The 27,919-nt window shown below is 39.7% G+C and overlaps 1 protein-coding gene across 1 annotated transcript in view; it reads right to left on the bottom strand.

Moving 5' to 3' along the window:
• Positions 1-9,756: 9,756 nt before the first annotated feature.
• Positions 9,757-27,919, bottom strand: part of LOC126977278 (zinc transporter ZIP13 homolog) — a 32,043-nt gene continuing 13,880 nt past the window's right edge. The window contains exons 3-9 of the mRNA XM_050826035.1: positions 23,147-23,425; positions 22,715-22,866; positions 19,726-19,846; positions 18,964-19,049; positions 17,748-17,817; positions 16,448-16,610; positions 9,757-14,064 (exon numbers count right to left, since the gene is read on the bottom strand). Coding sequence (XP_050681992.1) covers positions 14,055-14,064; positions 16,448-16,610; positions 17,748-17,817; positions 18,964-19,049; positions 19,726-19,846; positions 22,715-22,866; positions 23,147-23,425 — 881 coding nt within the window. The 3' untranslated portion in view covers positions 9,757-14,054. The remainder of the gene's footprint in view (positions 14,065-16,447; positions 16,611-17,747; positions 17,818-18,963; positions 19,050-19,725; positions 19,847-22,714; positions 22,867-23,146; positions 23,426-27,919) is intronic.

Raw genomic sequence — 27,919 nt, forward strand, 5'->3', positions numbered from 1 at the left:
AAAAAATAATAAAAAAACAGCCCACTCCAAAAACACTATTCCAAAACAATAGTATATATAACAATATGCACTAAAAAGTATAAAAATAATTGCGCATTTTAATACAATCTAATTCTAGTAACATGAAACATGGATGCACCAGCTTTCAAATAAAAAAAGAATTATCAAAATCGGTTCACCCATTCGGAAAATCGGAGGTAACAAACATAAAAAAACATACCGACAAATTGAGAACCTCCTCCTTTTTTGAAGTCGGTTAAAAAGAGCGACTCTATTGTTTTCATTTCTGTATGAGTCCTTTCATCTGTCCCATTGACTTTTTTAATTATTGACAAGCGGATCTTGTCAATAATTAAACCATAATTAATGAAAAAATATTCGTAATATAAATTATATAAATAAAATAACCTTAGTACCGATGATAAGTTACACCATCTGTTTTTTGAGTCGTTACTTAAGCACTTTTTATAGCAAACTTAGGCTTGTCGATTGGCACGCAGTTGACACACAACTAAGGAGAAAAGTGTGCTTACATTGTCTTTAAGCAGTCTTTTGCCGTTCCGTTATCAGACTACGAATGATATGTCAAGACTACAATGTCATTGGGGACAGTACATAATCAACATCAAGAAAAATGAGCTTACACTTGCTACACATGTTGTAAAAATATGACGTAATTCTCTAATAAATATAATAAATAAACTCTACACCAAGGTATTATACACGCATTGGCAAGTTTCATGCAAATTACAAACACAAGTTGTATGCAATGTTTTCAAAATACAAAAACATAAAACTGGTCGCAGATAATATTTGTATGAAACTTGTCTGATGAAATTGTTTGTTGTATATGATCTCATGTTTTATACTTGTTGTAGGCTTGTAGATAAACTTGTTTAAGACATGTCACTGCAGATTTTAATGAATTTCACAACACAATTGACTACTGGCACAGACAATAGAAAGTGAAGGTATGTGTACATCGTACAGAATAAGGGAAATCCAAGAAAACCATGCAAATGCTGGTCGCGACCATTTTTGAGGAGACGACAGCAAGAAGGGGCGTATCGATCCTTATTGAATGATTTAAGAATAGAAGACAGAAGTGGATTCAGAAATTTCTTAGAATGAGAGCAGTAAATTTGGAGAATTCCCTTCAAAAAGTTGCACCATACTTTTCTTAGCAGTATTATTCACAGTATCGAGATGCCATCACTCCAGCAGAGCAATTAGTTTTTTTGTGGAAAAGGCGGACAAACGAGCGCACGGGTCACCGCCGCACACATTCTCTTGCAACACCAGAGGAACGTAGCCAATCTTGAAGGAAGGCGTACGCGCTTTTTTTTGTTAGCTGTTTATTTGAGATTTCTGGCTACTGGTGACTCATATTCTTCATTGTATTTGCATCGGATATCAAAGGCAAAATGTTAATGCATTACGCATGCTTGCGAGACGATTATAAAAGTATTGAAAAAATATCTTAATATAAGCCGGGATAAATATTGGTAATAAAGCTTATGTCTTTGACCACTCCATTTATCTTCTTCTTTTCCACTAAAAAAAAGCGGTCTGTCCGGTAAATGTTTAAAACTTTATCCACCAAGCATGGAAAGAGTATAAAACTTGTTTTAAGTAAGTATTATACATAAACTTCAATAAAATTAACAATATTTGTTAAAAATATCTTTGTTTTATGTTCGTGAGAACGCTGTCAATGTGTCAGACTGTATCAAACATGTCTCAGATCTATATGTGAACGCAAATGTGTTTTTACCTTGTATAAAACCTTGTTGGCAACACAGTGTGATCGCAAGAATGTTTCAGACAATTGCCATACATGTTTATAATAAATAACTATGTTTTGACATGTATTCTACAAGTATTGTATAAAACAAGTTTTTGACTTGTTTCTTGGTGTAAACGAGGGGTAAGAACTACTTAGGTATGTTTCAGAATGAAAAAAGATGAGTGGAAGTATTATTAGTAATAATGACTTAAATTTTGAAACACACTTTATCTTACAATTTACACAAACACCGTGCACTTAGTTTATTTTCTCCACATAACATCTTCACGAAGAGGCGTGCGCGAGCTAGCGGAGATCGTACGTTCATCTTCTAGATCAGAGATTATCAAACTAATTTATTTTACCGCTCCCTTTGAGAATCAATTATTTTTCAGTGCCGCCAATTTTTTATACACTCATAGTACAAGTATGCCTAGTTTTATACCAGCATACAGGGCAGAATTATAAACTAATTAGAGCTTCTATGCACTCATACGTTTTAAATTCGTATCTGTGACTCTTCAAAGTGGCCGTCATACAAAACGTACTTTCAATTCATATTATTTTCATGGATCCGTAAAATGATGATGAGTGCACAAGCACCCTTATTCGAAATTTTGAATATAAAGTATCTAAATTACATTACAAATCAACCATCGCTCCCCTCAACCACGCCAATGCCCTCCGTTTTTTTCTGGGCCCATTCGAGCCCCCATCTAGGTCTCTAACGCACACAAGGGGCGCTATCGCCCACTTTAAGAATGTTCTAGATAATCTCTTTGCGGCAAAGTCGGCTCTTAACAACAATGGACAGACACCGCCGACCAAGCCACGGTGTCAGAGCTCTGACAGAAAGCTTTTCAGAAGGCTCTATTTTTCTTGGACGTTTTAAATTGGAGCGGGCTGGATGTTATTTCCGTCACAGAGCTAAGAACGTGTGTGTGAACTCTGTGAACGTAGACCAGCTGGCGTTACGTAGAGACGTCACTTCATTGTGTGTCTTCTACCGCATCTATCACGGGGAGTGTTCCGAAGAGCTGTTTCACCTGATTCCACCTTCGACACGCCACAAACTAGGATATCATCCCCATCATCTGGATGTGTGGCGGTCCTCCATAGTGCTGTAGAATGAACTTCCTTGTGCGGTGTTTCCGGGACGATTCAACCCTGGGTACCCTGAAACAAAATCGCGTGCACTTTTCTACAAGACCGGCAACGCTCCAGTGATTCCTCTGGTGTTGCATGAGAATTTGGGCGGCGGTGATCGTTTAACACCAGGTGACCCGTATGCTCGTCTGTCCTCCTTTTCCATAAAAAACACCGAGTTTAAGAACACCGAAGAAAGTGATGGCCACTCTTTAAAATCCAAATAGGTGACATGTTTATCATTTTACATTGTGTTTATGCAATGCATTTTTTTATATTATTATTTGGTGTTTAATAGTACATTATTGCAAAAGCCGGGAAGTATGCAATTGCAGGACGAGTATGAGCTTGAAGGCCGAGCCGTAGGCGAGGACTTCACTAAATACGAGACAGGCAAGTGCCATTTGCCGCCGAGGCATAGGTTATATAGTGATTTGTCAAAAGAATGCAGGGAAATAACACACACTTTTTATATATAATATAAATTAAAAGTAGTTAAATTCCCATAATGTTTCAAGTTTATGCCTCTACGTTACTCGTACACTGGAGTACTTATTTAAAATGATAATACCGAATAAATTGTAGAAAACGGTTTAATGTAAGTACTCGTTAATTACAATAGAAGTTTCTTATAAAGAATGATGCGAGCAACAACCATTACGTGTCTATAAAATCAATGTGACAGATCCAACTACAACATTGTGGGTAATGTTAGAAAAATATTGACGTGTTTTGAAGTACCGCCGTGCATGTTTTTAGACGCCTGAACAGCCTCCCGGCCGTTAAAAGTCTCCGAATTTTAACTCTCGACGAGTTCCTCCGCGGCTAGTAAGGGGCAGAGTCGTGTGAAGGGCCTCCGGTAACATCCATGTGTAGTTTGAACGTCAGCTCCACGGCTTACACCATCAGGGCCAGGAAAGAGTTTGATGATGCGGCCCATACGCCAGCATAGTGGTGGAAGGTTGTCCACCTTTAGCAGTACTAGATCACCAACGTTCAGGGAAGAGTCATTAGTCCTCCATTTTGATCTTTGTTGGAGTTCGGACAAATACTCCTTCTGCCATCTACGCCAAAAATGCTGCCGGATTTGTTCTATCCGCTGGTATCACTTCAATTGAGAGGCCTTGCAATCTTCTAAGCTCGGTGAAGGTAACGCAGTCAGCGGCCGTCCAAGCAGGAAGTGCCCTGTAAGGAAAAGAAGGTCATTTGGGTGGGTGGACATAGGATAAAGTGGGCGACTATTTAAAACGGCCTCCACTTGTGCAAACAATGTGGATAATTCCTCGAAAGTTAAATGTGTGTTGTCCATCACACGTCTTATGTGAAATTTTGCCGACGTGACCCCGGCCTCCCAAAACCCACCAAAGTGGGGAGCGTACGAAGGAGTGAAGACAAACTTAATTTCTTCTTCATTGGAAAAATCTAGAATTGACTTGCGATTAAGTTTCGCTTATCTTATCGCTAATTTCCGCAGGCCTACCCCGGCGAGATATGAATCTACGTAAAGTAAGGATGAAGGAGTCCTTTGAGAGATCACTGACAGCCTCCAAATGGACACATTTGTATCTTAAGCAAATAAAAATACACAAATAGCATTTAGTAGTCTTACCTCCGCGCCCTTTCTTATTTAAGACATGCAAAGGTCCAGCAAAATCTCTTCCTACACTACGAAATGGAAAATCCACCGTAACGCGCTGTGATGGTGAATTCCCCATTAAGGGTGATAAGGTCTTACCCTGTGTCTATTTACACAAAATGCAGTTATGAACAGTTTTCCTGGCGAGGTGCCGACTAATACTGTCTAACGCAAGCAAGAAGGAGCTGTGGTCCAGGATGTAAGTAGTGAATGTGTTCCCTTTCAAATATTAATTTAGTGAGATGATGAGAGTTTTCACAGCAAGCTTTAAGAACAGAATGTGAATTTGATTTGTATTTTCGCAAATTAAAGCAGCCTGTTTTTAATGCATCTGACACAGCTCGTTGTATATATTTGAGTTCATTTTCGGAATTGCTGCCTATAATTAAGTCGTCTACATAAAAATCGCGCTGTGTTATTGTTTTAATAAGCGGATCCTCGCACTCCTCTCCAAGCTGCCAGAGGCATCTCGTGCTCAAATAGCTGGCACTTGCGAAACCGTAAGTAACAGTATTTAAGCGTAGAATTCTGAGGGGTTGATGCTCTTCTTCTCTCCATACTATTTGCTGAAGATTCCGATCGGAATTTTCCAATTTCACTTGACGGAATAACTTTTCAACGTCGCCCGCCAGGATATACTTGTAAAACCGAGCTCGAATTAATATGGAGAAAAGTGAGTCCTGAATTTGAGGCCCCGTCATTTGTATGTCGTTGACACTGAGATCAGAGGTAGTGCGAGCCGATGCATCAAAAACCACTCCAATTTTTGTGGTCTCGCTGTCTTCCTTGAAAACTGGATGATGAGGTAAGAAGTAGCATTAACTTAGTTTTAAATTATTAAATGAAATTTCAGAGAGATGACCTAACTCCTCATATTGTCTAATGAACTGCACATATTGCGATTTAATATCGGGCTGCCTTCTGAACCTGCGTTCTAAATTATAAAACCTTTTTTTAGCTTAATTGAAGGAGTCACCCAGACAATCAGGTGAGTCAATAAGAGGTAATTTAACTGAAAATCTGCCATTCTCTAGGCGGCAAGTGTGCTTCAAAAAATGATCTTCACATGCTTGCTCGCCTTCGCTTAAGTGTGACTTTTATGGGATTTCTTCCAATTCCCAGAATCTACTTATGTGTTTCATGTTGTTAATGTGAAAAGCATTTGCAAGTATATTATTAGATTTAATATTACCTATGTCTTGTTTATGCCGCAGGGGACCCCCAATCAACCATCCCAACTTTGAATTATGTAATTTAGGAAGGTTGGGTCCTAATGACCGCTGCTCACAACCTATTAAATCCCAAAACAAATCTGAGCCTATGAGTACATCTATAGAAGAAGGCCGATAGAAACTGGGATCAGCTAAGGTAATATTATCTGAAAAATTAAATGACTTAATATTTATGAATATTTGTGGTACTGCACCCGTGAGTTCATTCATTATTAAAAAGTTTGAAGTAATATTAAATGATGGAATTTTCAATTTTAATTGGGCAATGCAATATTCAGATACTGTGCCTGAGTCATTGTTGCCAAAACCGATTATTTTTGTAGCGTTAATAGGATTAGCCTTTAAAGACAACCTTCGTTTCAGGTTCAAGCTTATAAAAGAAGATTGGTTCCCACAGTCGAGTAGAGCCCGAACTGTTTCAGATTGATAAGTGTTAGGATTTACAACTTAGATCAAGGCGGTAGATAAAAGAGCTTGGTTAGTACCTTGATTGCTACAATTGGCTAGCGTTTCAGTGGAACTATTGGGGTTTGTTAAGGGAACGGCTTCGTTAGTAGGAAGATGCAACATCGTATTGTGTCTCTTGTTACATTCACGACAACGTCCTAAGCGAAATTTGAACGCAGAGTGACCAGACCTTAAGCAATTAAGACACAATTTTAATTTAGTTGCTTCAGTAATACGCTCGTTTATGCTCTTTGCCTTAAAAGAAGGGCAGTCGTATATCCTATGGTCAGCAGAATAACAACACGGGCAGAGATATGATGACGACGCTTGAGGTTGTGTATGATTGTTGCTATTACTAATGTACGCGTATGATTAAGAAAGGTTATGTTTCTTTTGTTTGAAGTAACTTCCTGACGCTGCTTAATATAAATATGCTTAGAGGTCTCCTGTCTTATTACGATTTAAAGACTCTAGTACAGAAGCACGATCATTCAAAAATTTGAAGAAGTCCTTTAGACTAGGTGTGTCAGTAATCAACGCGTTACGGTGTTCTTCCCATTTCCCAAAAGTATGATTATCCAATTTGGAAGCTACTAAATGGATTATTATTACGTCCCAGTGTTCTATAGCTTGTCCCAAGTTGGAAAGAATACGCAGATTTTTTGTTATATGGTGGACCAGGAAGCGTAGTGATTTCTCAGACTCCTAAATGTATCGCGAAATTCCATCCAGCGAAAGTATGATCCGTTGAACTTAGCTACTTGTATTAAAGGTAGCGTGAAACCCATCTCGTTGTGATCAAAAGCGCACTGAGTTGCATTTTGACAACTACTTGAATCCTGAATTCCCTCATCCCGACGATGCTATATAACTGTAATAATTCCTGGGCTGTTACAATATTGCTAATAAATTCTCCTTCAATGTTCTCACGCTCTTCAAGTTCGTTCTCTAACTGACCAGAATTAAAAATTTCTATTTGACTTTGAAGGTCGTCAAATTTCGTAGATAAAGTTTCGAATTTGCTTAGTTTAAGAGTAAGTTCTGCTCTTTGTGCAGCAGTTAATATTTCCAACGTAGATAATCTTTTTAAATAATTCTTAAATTTAGTAACTTGACCCTTAACTGAACTACGTCTAACATTGAATTCGGTCAAGGTCTCATTTCCTAAACCCATTTTAATAGTACTTAAATTAGATTTTGGACGTCACGTAATAGAAACAAAATGTTGTTTGTATAAATTTCCACAAACAAGAAATTAAGTTATGTTTGAAATTCAAAATTATTTAGTTACAATATAAACCATACAAAAGGTACGCTCACTCCCCTCGTTGGTGGTATCTGCCGCAGAGGAGACCGAAGCTGTTGGCTGCGATGCACCTGCCACCTGCTCTCACCTGATTCCACGACGTCGAGGTAGTACCGGACGGCTACCGACGCACGGGCAAGCCAGGAATGTTCGGCGAGATAATCACTAAACGGAATCAACGATACGGCAGTCTTACTTTAATAATTCACTTAGAGAAGGAGATATTTTATTATAACTAATATATTTATTTGATTAACTACCTACGCAACATTAAGTTTATTGAACGAAAATTAGTTCAAGATTCAATTAAACTGCTTTGAAATTGTAAATTATTATAAGTAACTATTGGGAGCTTTAAGAATAACTGTTTTAAAAAACGATAACTATCACACAAACATATGTAAATAACAAATAAAATTGTATGATGCAATAGTAAAACTTTGAACTTACAGGTTAACAACCAACAACTAACACTGTTTGCACAAGCGAAAACAATTCAAAAAATGGATTAAGAGGATAGGATGTAGATGTGATTTAATAGAATGGAAAAGAAAGGCACTTAGCTTGGTGAATCCTGCTGCGCTGCGGAGTGATGTTGCAAATATTATCAATGTCCGGCGATGTTAGATTCCTTCTGTGCTATTCCCGTTGTATATTCCGAAGGCTGGTTGTGGCGCGATGCTGACCGACTGATGGCTGCGGTGCCGTGCTGGTCAATTTCAGCTAGACTTTGAAACTGTGTAATAATTTCGGATCTCGATTCACTATTCCGGTCCGTTTGGTACGTGTCCTGTCACGGTCGCCAATTATGTACGTTACTCGTACACTGGAGTACTTATTTAAAATGATAATACCGAATAAATTGTAGAAAACGGTTTAATGTAAGTACTCGTTAATTACAATAGAAGTTTCTTATAAAGAATGATGCGAGCAACAACCATTACGTGTCTATAAAATCAATGTGACAGATCCAACTACAACATTGTGGGTAATGTTAGAAAAATATTGACGTGTTTTGAAGTACCGCCGTGCATGTTTTTAGACGCCTGAACAATGCCGTTTTAACATGATCTGTACATTTCAACATGGAATAAATTGCCCATAATGTTTTTGGCTTTTGATGGCTTTAAGAATTTAAAATGACACCGCGTCTTATCGTTTATAACCAAGCTATAATTTATAACTATAAGCTAAATTTTTTTAAACTTGTTTTTTTCTTTTTTTTAACTTATTTCAATGGATGTGGGTACCAGATAGAAAAGCTCTCTTTATCAATTTTTTTGTAAAAACATGATCGGAAATAATATCTACAGGAAAGACTACCATAGAAGGCGCCAGCGAAGTCGTCAATAGATTGGCAGTGAACAGCTAATATTGCAGAGTTTATTTTATCCATGTCAGGTTTATCAAATAAATGTGTATTTCTAATCAGAGGTTTTAATGCTATTTTACATGAATAGTCCAGGCTTCATGATATGGGTCAATAGAAACAAGAGGATCAGGACAACAAATTACATCAAACGATTTAGTAAAAATCAAAACGAACTCTAGGGTCTTACCAAATCTATTTTTAATGCCGTTACACTGAGTAAAGCCACCTCTCTACTATCGGCGATGACCGTTACTTATATGATCATCTGTCATCGGCAAGTTACTCGTTGATCATCGTGTAAGCATCCACACGATCGTCCGTGATCATTTATTGAGCGGCAGTCCTTCAAGATGGACGTGGAGTTTATAGCTACTGCTACGATTCATTTAATTTCAGTATACAATCGAATTAAACGAAAAGTAGCGTTTAAACCAATATCGCACGGTTCATCAGCAGTCCCCTCTCCAAACGCAACATTGATTTTGCGAGCTGTTTCTGTCGCGTTAGTTCCGCGTCGGAAGTCGTATTCAAATATCACTCGAATTTTAGAAGTATCCATCTTTCCTGTCTAAGCTGAATAAAAAAAAAAGGTACCTTACATTGCAAGGATGAGCCTTAGCTAAGACAGTGACGGGAGATGTTTGCATGTACTATATTTTGTATGTCCCTACATACAATGTTAGTACAATAGCCGCAGTTAAAGCATGTAAAAAGGTTTTTGTCTGACGAAAATAGATTATTTAGATTAGGTTTGATTCATATTTTTCATGAATATGTGTGATATTAATATTTTAGTATTTGTGTATTTTGGAAAATAATAAATGAAAAATATTTATAAAATTCAATAAACATTTAATAATTAACATAATTACATACAATACTTTACAAATGGCCATAATATCATATTATATATCACAATCATAGTAATGACTTACACAAAATGGCTGACTACAACGTCACGAGGCGTCCCGCGTCGGCCGATCGCAATCCGACACTTATATTTTAATCTTAGATTAAGGATTGGTCTCCGCTGCGCTCCAACTAGATACCGCACTAGCTAAGAACAATAGTTTTTTTTTTATTACGGCAACTATTAGATGCTTGTGTGCGTGGCATGTTGACACTCAATGGCATCTTTAAAATTTTGTAACATACGCTTCGTGTTATTTTTACATTGAAATTAATAAATTACAAAATATTTACTGATGATATGTGCTCCCAGTGTCTTTCTTATTTCTTGTAGTTAAATTTTACCAAGTTTTACGACGCAACCCGGCATTTTAGTTTCAATTATTAGCAAAGTTTAACAGAACATGTGGCACGTCAACGTCACAGATTGTTCGAGTCTGACTCGAGTACGCCCACTTGGGAGAGGTATTAGTTGCCGCACTTTACGACTACTCCTGCGGTATCTAGTTGGTGTACGCAGCAGAGACCAATCCTTAATCTAAGATTTTAATACTATTTCCTGCTTTTGACATATCAATAACCTATCGATGGACTTTTTTGGTGATCTAATTAAATTTTTATGTGAGATGAACAAGTAAATGTGCAAATTTTGAAGAGATTTAACATTTTGAAAAGTGGTACATTCAGTATCGATTGAGGGATGACATAAAATGTGGATTATGACAGCCTAGCGAAACTCGCCTAAGAAAAAAGCGATTCACTCGATTGTATGAAACGTGCAGTCATTGACAGATTGACAGATGATGGCTATAATCTTGTAAAAAACTGTTCGCTTTCAAACTTAGCCGGATTGTACTTCGTGACCATATTGTAATAACTACTACATTAAATCACTGCACGTTTATTCTAAGCTAAATTTCAATTTTTACTAAGGCAATCCCCCCTCTTAATACATAGTATTTACATCCTCTTTGATTATGAGGTCAGGTGAAGTGATAACCTTACAGAGATTCCTTAGAACCTTAGAGATCTGAACAGACATCGGCCGTGTTCCACAATATACAGAGGTGAGGTCTCTATACTGTCAGTTGATCACCTGTAGCCCGCTGGACAGTCACGCACCTCACAAGAGAAGATCCAACATGCAGTGGTCTTGGTGCGGTGGTTGGTAATTGTTGCGGTGACATGGACCGACCCGCATATAACATACATTATTTTGCACACGACCATCGCCTGAATAGATAGCTTTTTTATGAAAATAAGGGACAAGATGAGCAGGGCGTTCAGCTGATGGTAATTGATACACCCTGCCAATTACAATGCAGTGTCGCTCGGGATTCTTGAAAAAACTCAAAAATTCTTAGCGGCACTAGAATTGAGCTCGTCTCATTTGAGCAGTAATTTCACTAGCTACGGCGCCCTTCAGACCGATAACTACGAATAATGTTGACACATTATTGTGTCACGGCAGAAATAGGCGCCGTGTCATAAGCTAGCCGGCATCCTGTGCAAAGGAGCCTCACAATGGTAATTTATATTCTAGGTATTCTAAAATTTCTTGAGTAATCGATGTATGAGGCACTGCTATGTGGTTACTTGTGAATTATAACCCTCAGTGGAGTACCGCGTACCGCCCAATACTCCTTCGAGAACGTAACAGGGTTGTTACGTTATATTGTATGATCTCGAGTCGGCAGGTAGAACGATCAGCTCTCGATATAACCACTGATGAAAAACACGCAGAAGAACGGGATGGTTGAACATCCGCTGAGGCAGTCTGTCTCATAATTAACTGTATTACAGACATGATACAACTAAACTGAAATATGGAACATTGCATCGTCCAGTTATTTGGCATAAGTTTGAAACAGTATCGCGATTGGCCACGAAGTATAATCCGGCTAAGTTTTAAAGTGAACAGTTGCATAAAACCTAGTGGATTTCGGCTATCTTCTTTTTTTACAAGATTATAGCCGTCATCTGTCAATCTATCAATGACTGCACGTTTCATACAATCGAGTGAATCGATTTTTTCTTAGAGTTTCGCTAGGCTGCATTACACATTATATGCTCAAACTTTACAAGCTGGACCGTTGCGGATCAAAACCCTGTCTCTGGTGCGAAGCGGTCGACCCCAGCATCACACACCCACCCGTCGTGGTTGAAACATTGAACTTAAACTCAAATGAAACACCAACAGTAATATTATTATTTTAAACATTATTAGAACTGTTCGCTGTCTCGTGTCACCGCCCGCAACGACTGTATTTACACTCAACTACTTTATACGGACACAACTTCGATACTTCGTGCTCACATCCAGAGCTGCATACTACGACGACCGGGGAACCCCTTTTGATGACGAGGTGTCAATAGATCCGTGGACAGAAGTATTTACAAAGGGGGTCGCTTTAACATCTCACGATATGACAAAGGCAGATCGCCCTGTATAATAGTTTTCTACTTAAGCTACATGGCATCATTTACAATCTAAACAATTTGTTATGTTTTCAAGTGATAATCCTCACTTCTGGGATAATTTACACAAATAAAACTGAAAACAAAATTATATGAACGTTGCAGGACTCGAACCCGTGTACTCACGCGTTCTGTGCGAGCGCTCTTCCGCCTGAGCCAACCGTTCGAGTGACGTATCGTTATAAAATCTTGTATGCTTTGTTCAACTCTCAGGTTGTGGCTTCATGTACAGAATCTACTTTACAGTCGATAACCTGCTCAACCACAAATTTTTGTATGTTATTAGGAAATTGACTTGAGACGTCGCTCTTGCTCATTTGGCTCAATTGGAAAGAGCGCTCGCACGAAAAGCGAGAGGTCACGGGTTCGAGTCCCGTATCGTTCATAAAATTTTGTTTTCAGTTTTATCTGTATCATTTACAATATCAAACGTTATTATTTTCTTAACACTAACGTTAAAATCTAAAATTCATATCGTATAATACTTTTGTTCGCGTCGCGTTGTTTGGTTTTCATAGTTTGTAGTTACTGTAGGGTGATTTGTATGTCTGTAGGCATGATATTTGCGCAACGTATGTGTGGGAGAGCAGCATTGTCAATATAGATATTTCACTTCGCAAATACTTATAGCATAGTAATTGTTTCAAGACCGCGACGATAGCTAATATTTACAAATATAAAATACTAGCAGACCCGACAGACGTTGTTCTGTTCATTTTAAAAAAAACCTCGTTCGGGTGGATTTTCGTAAAAATCCGTTCTTAGCTGACCTCTACTCGGCGAAAAGAATATTCCTACCAAATTTCAAGTCTTTAGCTCTAATGGTTCCAGAGATATCGTGAAATCTCTTATATATACATATAGATTAAAAAAACCTGTACTATATCTTGAGGCGTATATTGGTATCAAGTAGTGAGAACAAATAAATATAGATTCTCAGGAAATAAACAAATTTAAAAAAAGTAAAGTTTTTTTTTATGACAATAAGGAACGAGGCGAGCAGGACGTTCAACTGATGGTTATTTATACGTCCTGCCCAATACAATGAAGTACCGCTCAGGATTATTGAAAAACCCAAAAAATCTGAGCGGCACAACAATTGCGCTCGTCACCTTGAGACATAAGATGTTAAGTCTCATTTGCCCAGTAATTTCACTAGCTACAGGAGCCTCCTACTGGTAAATAATTAGAAGAAGAAAAACGATTATTAACGTAGCCAATTAATAAAGTTTGGACATCTCTGACTGAGGCCATTTTAGTTTTTCCCCGCCCACATACCCATTTCATTCATGAACCTTGCGAAGGGCCGCTGCAAAAACGAAAGTTTTGTATCCATAATAAACATCGCCCGCCTTATTCGTTTGAGCCGCCGCGCCGCGCAGCTCGATAGATGCTCGTTTTACGCCATTGGACCGAATTCAGTTCAGGTTCATATCTGTGTCAATTATCGTACAGGTTTTTTTTACATAGTGTGTATATATATTGTATACATTCCACAGCGATGTAAGAAAATCGATTTGACAATTACTTTTGCATTAAACTATCTGTAACTATCTAAACTGGAGTATGGCTACTGAAACTAATACATAACTCATCAAAAGAATGTCGGGCAGGGAGCTTGTCAGTTCGGCTGCACCCCCCAGGGTTATTTCCCCTCCACTTCACCTGGTATGTATTGCTTTCAGTTTGAATGACGACCTCCTCCCTGATAATGGCTCTTGCACGTGTCGCGCCCCATTTCACTAGCAGTACCTAGCGACATACACATTGTAACATTATTATCAATATTATTTTACAATAATTCACTTAAATTAATACTTTTATAAAATAATTTTATGACAAGCAAATCGTAGTCATTCACATAATAGTTTGTATATAATTTAAGTGGTCATTGAGGCTTTTTTTAAATAAAAACAGGGACCCGTACGTTCGGTACGTGGTGTTAAGTGATCACTGCCGCCCACACTCTCTTGCAACACCAGAGGAATCACAGGAGCATTTTTGGTCTTGTAGTACCTGCTTATTTTGAAGGTACCCACCCTAATGGTAATGCCATATTGTCCCAGAAACACCGCACAAAGAAGCTCATTCCACAGCTTGGTTGTACGTAGAAGAAAGTTATAGATAATCGCAATGTGGAGAAACGCCACTGATATCCTAATTTGTGGCGTGTCGGGTGTAAATGAATTCCATTCAGCGGCGGCAGGAATCAGGTGAAACAGCTCACTCCCCGTGATAAATGCGGTAGAAGACACACAATGAAGCGACGTCTCTACGCAAGATCGAGCCGTTCACAGAGCACTGGGTCCACGACAATTCGAGCAGCCCTCAATTGGATTTCATCAATTAGATCGAGCTGATACTGGGGTGCGCCAGACCAGAGATTACAGCGATACTCCATGTGTGGCCGGACCAGCGCTTTGTAGAGCGCTAGAGTGTGGGCCAGCTTGAAGTATTGGCGTACTCTATTTATGACGCCCAGCCTCTTCCAAGGCTCTTGGCTTTGCCTTCCAGATGACCCCGGGCATTGAGCTTCACTAACATAAACTATAAATGTACGAAATACTTCGCTCGACTTCTTTACGTGCAACGAAAACGGAGCTCGTCGATCAGTTTTCTGTCTGAACTGTACTTCAGGCACAGAGCTTTGACACTGCGGGAAGGTCGGCGGTGTTTTTCGTTGTCGTCAAGAGTAGAGTTGGAGGCAAAAAGAGCGCACACCAGATCGACTTTCTCTTTTGGCGTATGGGCCAGGATGTCATTCCACATGTGCAGCGGCGGCAGGGACGGCTGGTTGAAGTTACCAAGAGCAGCTTTCGACAACGCCCAGACCCTGCGTGTTCCAGTCGGGTACCTTGAAAGCTGCTCGCCAATTTTGATGTCGTGCTTACAATTCGCACTGGTGATTTGCCGCTTAAAGAACCTGGAGGCACAGTTGTATTTCCTCTATAATAATTTGCAGTTCGGCTCCTATGAGCTCGTGCCGCAGCCAAAGTACGATACGCCTGCCTATTGTAGTTTGCTACTACTTTAACTGAAGCAACGAACCAGGGCTGTGATCGGCCTCCGATATTTCCTACGGAGCTTGGTATGAAAATATCCATGCCCTGTAATAACACATTGGCCACTGCAATAGCACAGGCACTGGGATCATCTGAAGGGAAACAAGCGTTTCGCCAAGGATAAGATGCAAAAAAGGGAACGCTTCCAATCCCAGTCTGCCGACGGGATGTGTAGTCAGTAGAGGATCCAATAAGGAGGGCATGTGACTACGTATGGGAGCCGCGTTGACGACTTGACCAACTGGGCCAGACCATACGCCAATGCAAAAATATTCAAAGATCGCGCTCGTAGTCTGTGGTGCATTACCCAAGCCACTCGGCATTGTGTCCGTTGAAGTCACCCAAGACTACGATTTCAGCCGAGGGGATCTGTGCAAGCACGTCGTCAATTGCCGTCTGAACGCAGCACATGAGATGATCCGTTTCTGCGATACCACTATGGGACCTTTAGACACACGCATAGATACGGACGCGGTCGTTAGACTCATTCATTACCCCATGACAGCTACTACTCACTCAATACAATATATTCATTCATTGCCCCATAGGAGCTGCTACTCACTCAATACAATATGATATATTCATTCATTGCCCCATGGGAGCTGCTATTCACTCAATACAATATGATATAATCACAAATTACCCCATGAAAAGTGCTACTCACTTAATACAATATTATATACTCCTTCATTGCCCCATGGGAGCTGCAATTCACTCAATACAAAATGATATATTCACAAATTACCCCATGAACAGTGCTACTCACTTAATACAATATTATATACTCATTCATTACCCCATGGGAGATGCTACTCACTCAATACAATATGATATACTCACTCGAATTAATGAGTATATCATATTAGTGGTAATTGAGGACCGCGTCCGCATCTACGCGTGTCTCTAGTGGTCCCATTATGGTAACGCAGAAACGGATCATCGTATGGGCTGAGTTCCAACGGCAGTTGACGACGTGCTAGCACAGATCCCTGGGGTAATCTCCATAGGAGCTGCTAATCAATACTATATTCATTCATACTCAATACAAGATACAACCCCTAAATATGACGCACCTGCTCATCGCCGCCATGAGCGCTATGCCGGTGAGCAGCGCTGCCAAGTGCCGCAGCGACTGCGCCCGGTCCGTCTCCCGCAGCAGGTCGGGTAGCACCGTCACCAGCGCGATGTGCAGGAAGCCTCCCGCCGTGAACGGTGTGATCCACGACGTTCGCGCCTCTGTAAGCACCGTCATGGAATAAAAGCATAAAAGGCATTTATTTTCTCAAAATTTATTCCTTTAGAATTCCTTTTGATGTGATTTCTAATAACTACTAGATACTACTACCGCTTCGGAAACAAATGGCGCTCTCAGAGAGTAGAAGCGGCGCAAGAAACTCTCCCAGCATTCATTTTTTTTGCGCTCTTTTCAATAAAAATATACAATATTTTACTGTCATTTCTATCGCTATAAAGAAATCATAATCTAGTCCCAGGCTGTCCGATCATTTAGATATTCAGCAGTTGAGTAATAGGATTTATGACAGAGCCATTTTTTTTATAAAACATTTAAATTTATTGTTTAACATCTACATGTCACATGTAGACCACTCTCGCGCTGATGGCGACATACACTACCCAAATATCGTATCGTACTTGAAAGTACATTTCGGTACCACCGCGCATGGTATGGTCGAGGGAGGCGATGGCTGGTCCATGCGTCATGTTGTGAATGGATGCTGCTTGTGGTGGCTGGATGATCCTCTCACCGGGAAATCTGATGTATGTTTTTTATCTTTTCTATTTTTTTTAAATCAATAAAGTTATTATATATTTTTTTTATATAATAGCTAATAAAATGCTCGCATAATGCCTTTATTTTATTAAAGGTATGTGTGGATTGATGCATCTCCTGTATTGTACTTTAAGTATATACTTAATAACTATACCTAACTATTTTTTTACTTATTAATTTATATTTTTTTTAACTTACTCGTGTAAGGAATTTAGTAATTGACGTATGTATTTTGTTGCATCACTTTGCATATATTGTAGTTGAAATGATTTGTAAAATTAAATTGAAAATAAGAAACTGTAATATCATTCAGTTTTGAAAAGAGCAACCTTATAGTATCTTGCTCGTTCTTCTCTAAGGAAATCTGCTTTCCGAACAAGCCGTAAGAAAAAAATTACATATTTAAATATTTTTGTTTGTTTGTATATAAATCTACATTCCGGTTTTATGTGACTAACAGATCCTGGTAAACACCCGGAATGAAATCAACCCCTAAAAAGATTGAAAATAATTTGATTCTGTAGCGAGAGGTGGAAACTCAGCTGTTCTTCGGGTTCTCTGTCATTTGATGGAATACGTACCTATCGCGTTACTGGCGCCGCTGAAGACCACTGCCGTCATGGCTCCGACGAGGCCGGCCGACGCCGTCGCCTGCAAGCAAGAAAGTGACACGGTCAGGTCGCTGGTCACTCAGCCACTATCATCACGTCCAATAACGTTCTATACATATAAGGACTCCTAACTCGCAGTCTAATAGCGGAACGGCAAATGTGTGCTTATAGACAATGTCAGCACACTGTTCTACTTAATCGTGTGTCAACTGTTACGGCCCGAATCAAACCAGAACTGATATATGTTTTACATTGCTGCTTAGTGACCAAAAATATTTTAAACAACTAGAGTAAATGCGGCAATGTATACATACAGCAGTCGAAGATTATTATGGTGTAATTTGTGGCTTGTTCCATATTGCGACTTTGTTTTTATACGACGTGATTTGTCTATATGTATAGAATGTCATTGATCGCGTCCATCACATATGCCTTTTAATATATAGTTTCTGTAAGGTGGAATATATACATTGAGCTAGTTAAATAGAACAGTTGAAAGTAAGGTAAGAGTGTCAGTATCCCCATGACCACACATATGGCACACATTTTCTTTTTGAAGTTATACTACTTTAGGCGCGTTATGAAAAAATGATGAGACTGTGATTTTAAAATGCGCGCGCAACACTGTAACACAAAAGTAACAGGGTGAAGTTGGCTCCAAAAATTTTCTGACGTTTGCGTTTCGTTATTTTTTTTTTTGCCTTTTTTCGTCCATTATTAGGATAGGCAAAGGATTCAAGCGCGTACAGCCGTATTCGTTATTTAATAATTAATTGTCAAAGCCATCGTTGCAAGATTTAAAAAAACAATGTTCTTTCTAAAAACGTAGAATAGCACGAGGAATAAATAATTTAAAGGATTTTTGCTTTATTAGGCCAAAGCAGTATAACTTCTGGCGTGTACATAATAACACACACACTTTTTTTTAAATAAGGCGATTCTTTATAACTTTTTTGAATTTAGATGGTGTTAGAAATGTTATATTGTTTGGAATTTTACTAAAGAACTGTACATAATTTGTACGCACACTCAAGGTGCGTACAAATTATGCCCATCACCGACACGAGCTGACCCTAATGTCTATCAATAATATAAGCTAATGAATCTTTAATGTAGACGAGGAATATGAAAGGTCTTAGTATTGAACCCTGAGGCACGCCCATCCGCATCACAGCCAGTGACTCACCAGTTGCGCCTTGGCCGCCTCCCAGCGTGAGAAGCCGCTCTTCAGCAGGATGGCGAAGTCACCCACCTCGTGCGGAATCTCGTGCACTGAAACAAACAACACCGACCCGAGTTATGAGACTGTCAGACACACACGGAACATGCTGGGGCGGCTGCCACAAGTCCCAACAACAAATATTGTATAGTTGATCTACATCGTGATCCAGTGATTTACCCACCCAAAAAAAACTACCAAAACATGATAAATAAATAGTCAATATTCAAAGTTAAGGAATGTCAGTACACACCAGGAAGGAGCCCCCCAAGGCCAGTATACAGTAACCTAGTATGGCGAAGGTGGTCAGGAATCCCACCAGGAAGGAGCCCTCCAAGGCCGGTATACAGTACCTAGTATAGCGAAGGTGGTCAGGAAGCCCACTCAGAATCCCACCAGGAAGTAGCCCCCCCCGGGAAGGTATACAGTACCTAGTATAGCGAAGGTGATCAGGAAGCCCACCAGGAAGGAAGCCCCCCAGGGCCGGTATACAGTACCTAGTATAGCGAAGGTGGTCAGCAAGCCCACTCGGAATCCCACCAGGAAGTAGCCCCCCAGGGCCGGTATACAGTACCTAGTATAGCGAAGGTGGTCAGGAAGCCCACTCAGAATCCCACCAGGAAGTAGCCCCCCACGGCAGGTATACAGTACCTAGTATAGCGAAGGTGATCAGGAAGCCCACTCAGAAGACCACCAGGAAGGAAGCCCCCCAGGGCCGGTATACAGTACCTAGTATAGCGAAGGTGGTCAGCAAGCCCACTCGGAATCCCACCAGGAAGGAGCCCCCCACCGCCAGGCCGTGCGTGAAGTTGTCAATCGAGTTTGCCATAAGGTTCAGATACCCCGCCACCTGCAACCAACACAACCGACACGCTGCATGTCATCATCAACGCTCATTGTCACAAGGCTTCAAGGGCGTTAGTCCGCATTCCACAAGTCCAGATCTCATCATCTCTAATAACATTTTCAAATCTTCCTCTCCTTGACTTCCTACTTAATAATAGGGGTTAAAGTATAAAATTGCCGTTTTATTGTAATTGCTACTTAGAATTACCTTCATGGTTTTAGATTTTTGAGTGAAACTTTTTTCACATGGTACTTATGTAGGTCTTCTTTAGCCAGGTATAATTAGCGGCATGGTTATCCTACCAACAATATTGACTCATTTGCGTCACATCAATAAAATAAAAAAAATATGAAAAATTAAAATACCTCATTTGACTGATCTGCAGAAAGAAACTCGTGTTGAAACTTGTGTTGCCTTGTTGAATCGATACAGAAAAGAAGGAATATTCTTGCAATGAAAAGTGGATTCTTTGCGATAACCGTAAACGAAAAATGCAATGGCTGACCCCAGGTCAAAAGCGGCAACGGTGTCTTGCAAAGCTTATCAATAAAAAAGAAATGGTAGCTGTTTGGTGGTGTTATTTACTATAGCTTTCTCCGATCTGGTCAATTAATAACGACAGATGTCTACTGTGCCGAACTCCCAACAATGATAGTAAAACTAGCAGTGAAACAGCCCCGACTCATGAATCGATCTTCACCATTATTGCTTCATGATAACGCATCATGCACAAGAAACCGTTTTCACTCTACAGCAGCGGTGGATTTACGATAGGGGCAGTTGGGGCAAGTGTCCAGGGCGGCAAAATTTTGAAAATGAAAAAAAAATTGTTTTAGTCTCATCAAGATTGCTGAATATACTTAATTAATTCTTGAGTCAATTAATAATTTTTGGTTAAATTGATAATTCAAGAAAATCAATTTATCTATTATTTGTAAATTCATGTTTATAGAATATATTATATAAATATATATATATATATATTAATATAAGGTAACATATAATAAAGTTTCTGCAATAAATTAGTTATTTTAGTTTTCAAAAATAAAATATATAAACTATAAGTTTAAGTAAAATTCTAGTATTGGGGCGGATTTCTTTCCGGTGCCCAGGGGTGACATTAAGTTTAAATCCGGCCCTGCTCTACAGGAACTGTAATTAGTTAGTTGGTAATTAGAAACCAGTCGTCACTCTCCCTATTCGCCAGACCTTGCTCCAACGGACTAACATTTTTTTCGTGTTTTGGACAATTTTCTACGTGATAAAATGTTTTTTTCTCAGGAGGCAGTACAAAATGCTTTCACACAGCTGGTCGAATCTAGATCACCACAGTTCTATCACAAAGGCGTAAATGACCTTCCTATTAGATGTCAGCAATGTATAGATAATAATGGTAATCATTTTGTTTAAATAAGTTTGTCAAATAAAAAAAAAACTAATTTAAATTTTTCAGTACATATCGGCAATTTCATACTTTAACCCCAAATATTTAAGCACTACATTATAATGTCTCTTTTGTATTTTCCAGTACCGAGTTGCATGCGTTCTATAGTGTGCCCTTATGATTGTCCCTACGTACGTTTTTTAAATTTGTTTTTCATAATCGGAACGTGGCATACAGACTAACAACTCTAATCTATGTAACAGAACTACTTTGATTTACTGTGGTGGTATTTGGTCTTGGTGCGGGCATCGGCCCACTGGTAAAGGATCATCAAAAAGTAGGAAATCAGAGTTTAAATGGGTGTTCCTTTAAGCATTTTACTAAGTAGTAAGTAAGGTTCGTAGTCAGAAGTGTAATAAATACTCAAAATTTCTTTTATTATTGTTTACGCCGATAACAAAAAGATAAAATTAAAAATGTTTTACCAAAACTGTACTTTTAGTTCTAACTAGCTTCATTTCTCGAACGGGGAACCCAATCTGATTTTCCACAATTTATTAAGAGAATGTGGGCGGCGGTGATGACTTAACACCAAATGACACGTACTTTTATCCTCCTTTTCAATAAAAAAAGAACTCCTGTAGCTTCAAGACGTTTACCAAGTGTTTTTGTAAAATGTTATTGTCACTCCCTTTGGTTAATAAATCTTAACAATTTGTTATGTTTTTATTATTTAAAGTGATAACCCCCACTTCTAGAATAAATACACGAATAGAATTTGAAAACAAAATTTTATGAACGATGCGGGACTCGAACCCATGACCTTTCGCGTTCCGTGCGAGTGCTCTGCCAACTGAGCTAACCGTTCGAGTGACGTATCGTCATAAAATCTAGTATGCAAATATTGGGGTTGAGCAGGTTATCAACTGTAGAGTAGATCCTGTAGATGGAGCCACAACCTGAGAGTTGAACAAAGCACACAAGATTTTATGACGATACGTCACTCAAACGGAAAGCTCAGTTGGAAGAGCGGAACGGAAAGCGAGAGGTCGTGGGTTCGATTCCCGCATCGTTCATTAAATTTTGTTTTCAAATTTTATTTCTGTATTAATCCTAAGAGTCAGAATTCTGAAGATATCGTGGACGGATATAATATCGAATGAAAGAGTTTTGCAGATGATGAACAAAAAGGTAGAGATATTGAATACTGTCAAGAAACGCAAGCTGCAGTACTTTGGTCACATAATGTGTAATGATAAATACGACCTGCTCCAGCTCATCTTGTAAGGGACAATCCAAGCGTCCACCCGGAAGAAGGCGTACTTCGTGGCATAAGAATCTCCGGACATGCTTCAACCTTAGCAGAGGACCCCTGTTCCGAGCTGCTGTGTCAAAGATAAAAATAGCCGACCTCCGGTAGGAGATGGCACCTCAAGAAGAAGAAGATATGTGTAATAAATATAACTCTATTCTATTCATGTACGTACGTCCTTCTTGTCAGTCTTCTTGGTGGCCTGGAGCGCCTTCTCCCGGGCCTCCCGCAGCAGACAGCGGCCCATCCAACGGGAGCCACCTGTCCCCCCACCGCACCGCACCTCCTCCCCTCGTCCACCTGCCGCGCCGCAGCACGCGCCTTCGCCTGCGATCACACGCGGTATAAGTCGTCTGTTTAACAATTCTTTTGAATAACGTAATACTTTTGTTTTGAAAATTTTCTGGGATCTTCTTGTAAAAGCATATACATCGCCCCACAAAAGACTTATTCACTCGACTAGGCATTATAAGCTTATGTCCATTCCTGGTGTTAACATTATGGTTATGACAGTTTCTAGCAAATCCACTTACGTGCCTATGAACTTACATTACATTATCAAGAATATATACAACTGTAGCGAGTGAGACACCTCTCCCAGCCCTACCTTTAGTGTTATTATTGAACACGCAGGAGTCGTACAGTTCCCGCGCCGACCTCGTGCCGTTCCCGCACACGGCCGCCTCCCCACGCTGCTTCCTCTCCTTCTCTAACAGCTTCTCTATCTCTTCTATCTCGATGTGCTTGATGGAGCCGCCCGTGTCCTCCTGCGCGTCCTCCCCCTCGCTGGCAGCGAATAGCTTCTCCACGACGATGAACACCAGCATCCCGAAGAGACACCAGAGGCCGCATTTCATGGACACGTGGCCCCGACCTTGCCCGCCCTCTGTAACAACACCCGATACTAACTGACATATCTTTAAACGAGCAATTGTTGTATATATTATCGACCGTTCCTAACATTCAGTCTATCTCTTACTTGAGATAAAAATCGTAACTATCGTTGACTTTTCCGTCCCGATAAACTTATCGACGGTGACTCACCTTATCCGTACACGCTGTCTGTCAATAGGACGACGTATAGCTTACCAGCGATAGAAGTTTGTATGCAATTCACGCGTCCCAATATAAGGCGATAAGAATGACTTATCGGGTGTATTGGGACAGCTTTAGATTATTGACAGTTAATTACTGACAGTTAAAGGTAGTAATTTATCTACAGAGATAAATTACTACCTTAACAGATTCAGATTATATTGGGAACGGCCGTATATAATCTGAATCTCGGAAACGGCTCCAACGATTTTCATAAAATTTAGTATACAGGAGATTTCGGGGGATATAAATCGAACTAGTTAGCTAGGTTTCAATTAAAAAAAACTGTAGTTTTATACGTGTTATGAGAAACAGCTACAATAATATTAGAATACAAAGGTAAATTTCGCCTCTATATACAAGACTATGATAGCTCAGATGGGACATTGGGTGATCCGGAAAGCAGAAGACTTCGGTTCGAATCCAGGTGTCCTATTAGTTTTTTTTGTTCAAGTTTTGTACATTCTTAAAAATCCGAGCAAAGTTCGGTCGTCCAGATATTTTATATTAATACTAGCTGATTCCCGCAACTTCGTCCGCTTAGATAAAGAGTTTTCAAAAATAATAAGCAAGTTTGGAATCGAAGATTATCTCATGTCCTATTCCAGTTCCCGTTTTCGCTTCCGTTCCCAACATATTATATGAATATTTCGAGAAAGATTGCTATGGGAAACTAAACCTACAATTGGTATGGTTAGGTATAGCTCATCGACGTGAATTTCATTTTTTCACAAATCCTGCGGGAACCATGGATTTTTCCGGGATTAAATGTAGTCTACGTCCTTTCCCAAGCTCTAGTCTATCAGTCTATCTAGTAACAAACACACTTTACATTCACATAATATTACTAGAAGGGATGTTCACAAGAGACATAAACCTGTGTTCAGTGTTTAGATTATCCCCGATACAATGTAGAATAATAATAATAACAGCCTTTAATAACAATCTTTACATAGTTTTCGATTTACATTTAGTTTGCAGTAGACATCGGCACAGACTGTTTTGCTTTCGCATAGGCCTCCCCCAGACTCTTCCAGTGTTCTCGGTCATGACATGATCTGCTCCACGTCACCAGCGGCATCTTTTAAATCGTTGCTCCATCTACGACTCGGTCTCCCTCTCTGTCTTTTTCCTTCTCTAGGATACCATTCTGTTACTATTTTGGCCCATTTTTCTTGTTTGCCTCGTATTAGGTGTCCTGCCCATTGCCATTTGAGTTTACTAATAGTTTGTGATACGTCTGCAATGTTTGTCCTTTTTCTTATTTCTTTTAAGTTTATTCTATCGCTGTAGAATAACTGATCAATAATTAACCGATTGTGGCGGTGTCGGGGGTTGGGCGTTCCATTCTCGGTCGGCCACTGCAAGTTTGTGCCGCCATTCACACAAATAATAAGAAAACCTACACATCGGGCGACCCACAATAACTAAATGATTGTTTCGCATGTCTATCGAGTAAAAATCATTATTGTTGTCAAATTCAAATAAACTTTATTCAATTAGGCTTAAACTAAGCTGCTAATGCTAAACGAATTACTGAGTTTACCATATGTTCGTAAAAAGTTGAGCTAGTCAGACGAACATATAAGAAACTCAACGGCCACTCTTTTCAATCAAATAGAGTAATTTACAATGACTGTAATACACATAACAAATTAGTTTGTAAGGTGCTGCATCCAATATTTGAGTCCTCTTTAAATGATAGAAACTATTTCATTTAAAGTTATAAAGAATTAACTGTATAAATATAAATTATCGTATATTGGATGCATCAACCTTTAGAGCTTGAATACATTGTTTGTGTGAGGATGCTTAGTTGTGTGATGTTTGTAAATTGTAACTCGTCAATCATGTATTGACCCTCACGGGCATTGAACCGATGTGCCATCCCTTAAGGAGATAGACAAACGAGACTAATATAAAGAGATAATTATAAAGCCGGCCCACATTCTAGCGCTCTACAAAGCGCAGGTCCGGCCTCACATGGAGTATTGCTGTCATCTCTGGTCTGGCGCACCCCAGTATCAGCTCGATCCATTTGACCGCGTGCAACGCAGAGCAGCTCGAATTGTCGGGGACCCAGTACTCTGTGAACGGCTGGATCACTTGGCGTTGCGTAGAGACGTCGCTTCATTGTGTGTCTTCTACCGCATTTATCACGGGGAGTGTTCCGAAGAGCTGTTCAACCTGATTCCTGCCGCCGAATTTCACCTTCGCACGACACGCCACAAGTTACGATATCATCCCCACCATCTGGATGTGTGGCGGTCCTCCACAGTGCGGTTTTCAAGAAGCTTTCTCCCTCGTACTACAAAGCTGTGGAATGAGCTTCCTTGTGCGGTGTTTCCGGGACGATACGACATGGGTACCTTCAAGAAAAGCGCGTACACCTTCCTTAAAGGCCGGCAACGCTCTTGTGATTCCTCTGGTGTTGCAGGAGAGTGTGGGCGGCGGTGATCACTTAACACCAGGTGACCCGTACGCTCGTTTGTCCTCGTATTCCATTAAAAAAAAATATTAAAGTGTAATCCACGGTTCCGTCGGTTACTACACATTATATTTTTTTTTTGTGAAAATAAGGGCCGAGACGAGCAGGACGTTCAGCTGATGGTAATCGATACGTCATGCCCATTAAAATGCAGTGCCGCGCAGGATTCTTGAAATACCAAAGAATTCTGAGCGGCACTATAATTTCGCTCGTCACCTTGAGACATAAGATGTTAAGTCTCATTTGCCCAGTAATTTCACTAGCTACCGCGCCCTTCAGACCGAAACACAATAATGTCTACACTGCTTCACGGCAGAAATAGGCGCTACTTGCGTTACCCATAATCCTTCCTTAGAGATCCTACCTACTAAGCTAGAGGACCCGGGTTCGAATCCCGGTAGGTGCAAGCATTTATATTCAGAATATGGATGTTTGTTTCCGAGTCATGGATGTTTATATGTATTTATGTATGTTTAAGTAAGTATATTGTATTAAATATATCGTTGTCTTGCAACCCATAACACAGGCTATAAATGCCTTATTTCATATATATATCTAGCCGGCATCCTGTGCAAAGAAGCCTCCTACTGGTTAACATTCGAATAATGATTGTGATGCCGTTACACCAAGGTAAACAAAGCGCGGCAAGTCCATTGTCATGAGCAGCTGGCACGTGGCCGCACGCGTCATCGGTAATGTGTCGTGTTGAGGTTTTGTGTTCCGACTCGTGTGTTCCAAGCCACCGCCCCCCCGCACTTCTAATACTATGCTATCGCGAGCTCTGAACGCAGTAATACTTTTGTGATTAGTTTCTTGTTAATGACCAAGTTGATTTCAAGTGTACTTATAGCCCATAAGGCTGCAGATAACGGGTCACCCAGTGACTGTTTTTTCACTATGGAGAGTTTTGAACTTGTGTGATTATTTGAATTAAATGAGAACCTAATTCTAGTAGGCTTCATAAGATAAAAAATAGCTTTAAGGGTTAATAAAAATAAATAAATTTAAATGTTTATTAAAAATGTCTCTGACGTAAATCCTACTACTCCACAGCTGAATATATAAGTGATCCGACAGCCTGGGACTAGATTATGATTATTTTGTAGCAATAGCAAAGACAATTCTAGGTTTTATATTACATTTCATCATTCAAAAGACCGCAAAAAACTGCTAAAAGAGTTTCTTGCGCCGCCTCTTCTTCTTCTCACAGTGCGCCATTTGTTTCCGAAGCGGTAGTAGTGTCTTGTGTATTAGAAATGACATCAAAAAGAATTCTAAAGGAATCAGTTTTGAGAAAAATAAATGCCTTGTATGCCTTTAACCAAAAACAGTAGAACCCGCTTAATACGATCACGCCTAATACGATTTCTAACATAATACGCTATTTTACTCCACTCCTGCAATTTTACTTTTGCAGTGCACATAATAATAACTGTTAATGCCTGGGCGATTGACAAATCAGAGTTGACTCCTCTTCTTCTTTATCATTCTCACTTAGGGCTTATTTTTGTGTGTTAACTACATTCTCAATAAGATCTTAAATTTATTGAATTTCGTAGAGCACAACATTGTCATCAATGGAAGAATATCCAGGATTCCCCTGCAGTATCAGGGGGTTCTTGTTCTTCGGTTGTTGGCGTTTTAAACGGGGTTGACGAATCGTATTGAGCGTCAAGAAATGTTTGAAAACATGTTTTGACGCGTTGTTGGTTGGGTACCTGTGAAATTGTCTTAAGCGGGTTTTACTCTTTAATATCATCCGTCAATAGACTGCCTATATAAGCAGTCAATTACGTC

Source organism: Leptidea sinapis, chromosome 44 (assembly GCF_905404315.1).
Source record: "Leptidea sinapis chromosome 44, ilLepSina1.1, whole genome shotgun sequence".
In the NCBI taxonomy this organism is placed as follows: Eukaryota; Metazoa; Arthropoda; class Insecta; order Lepidoptera; family Pieridae; genus Leptidea; species Leptidea sinapis.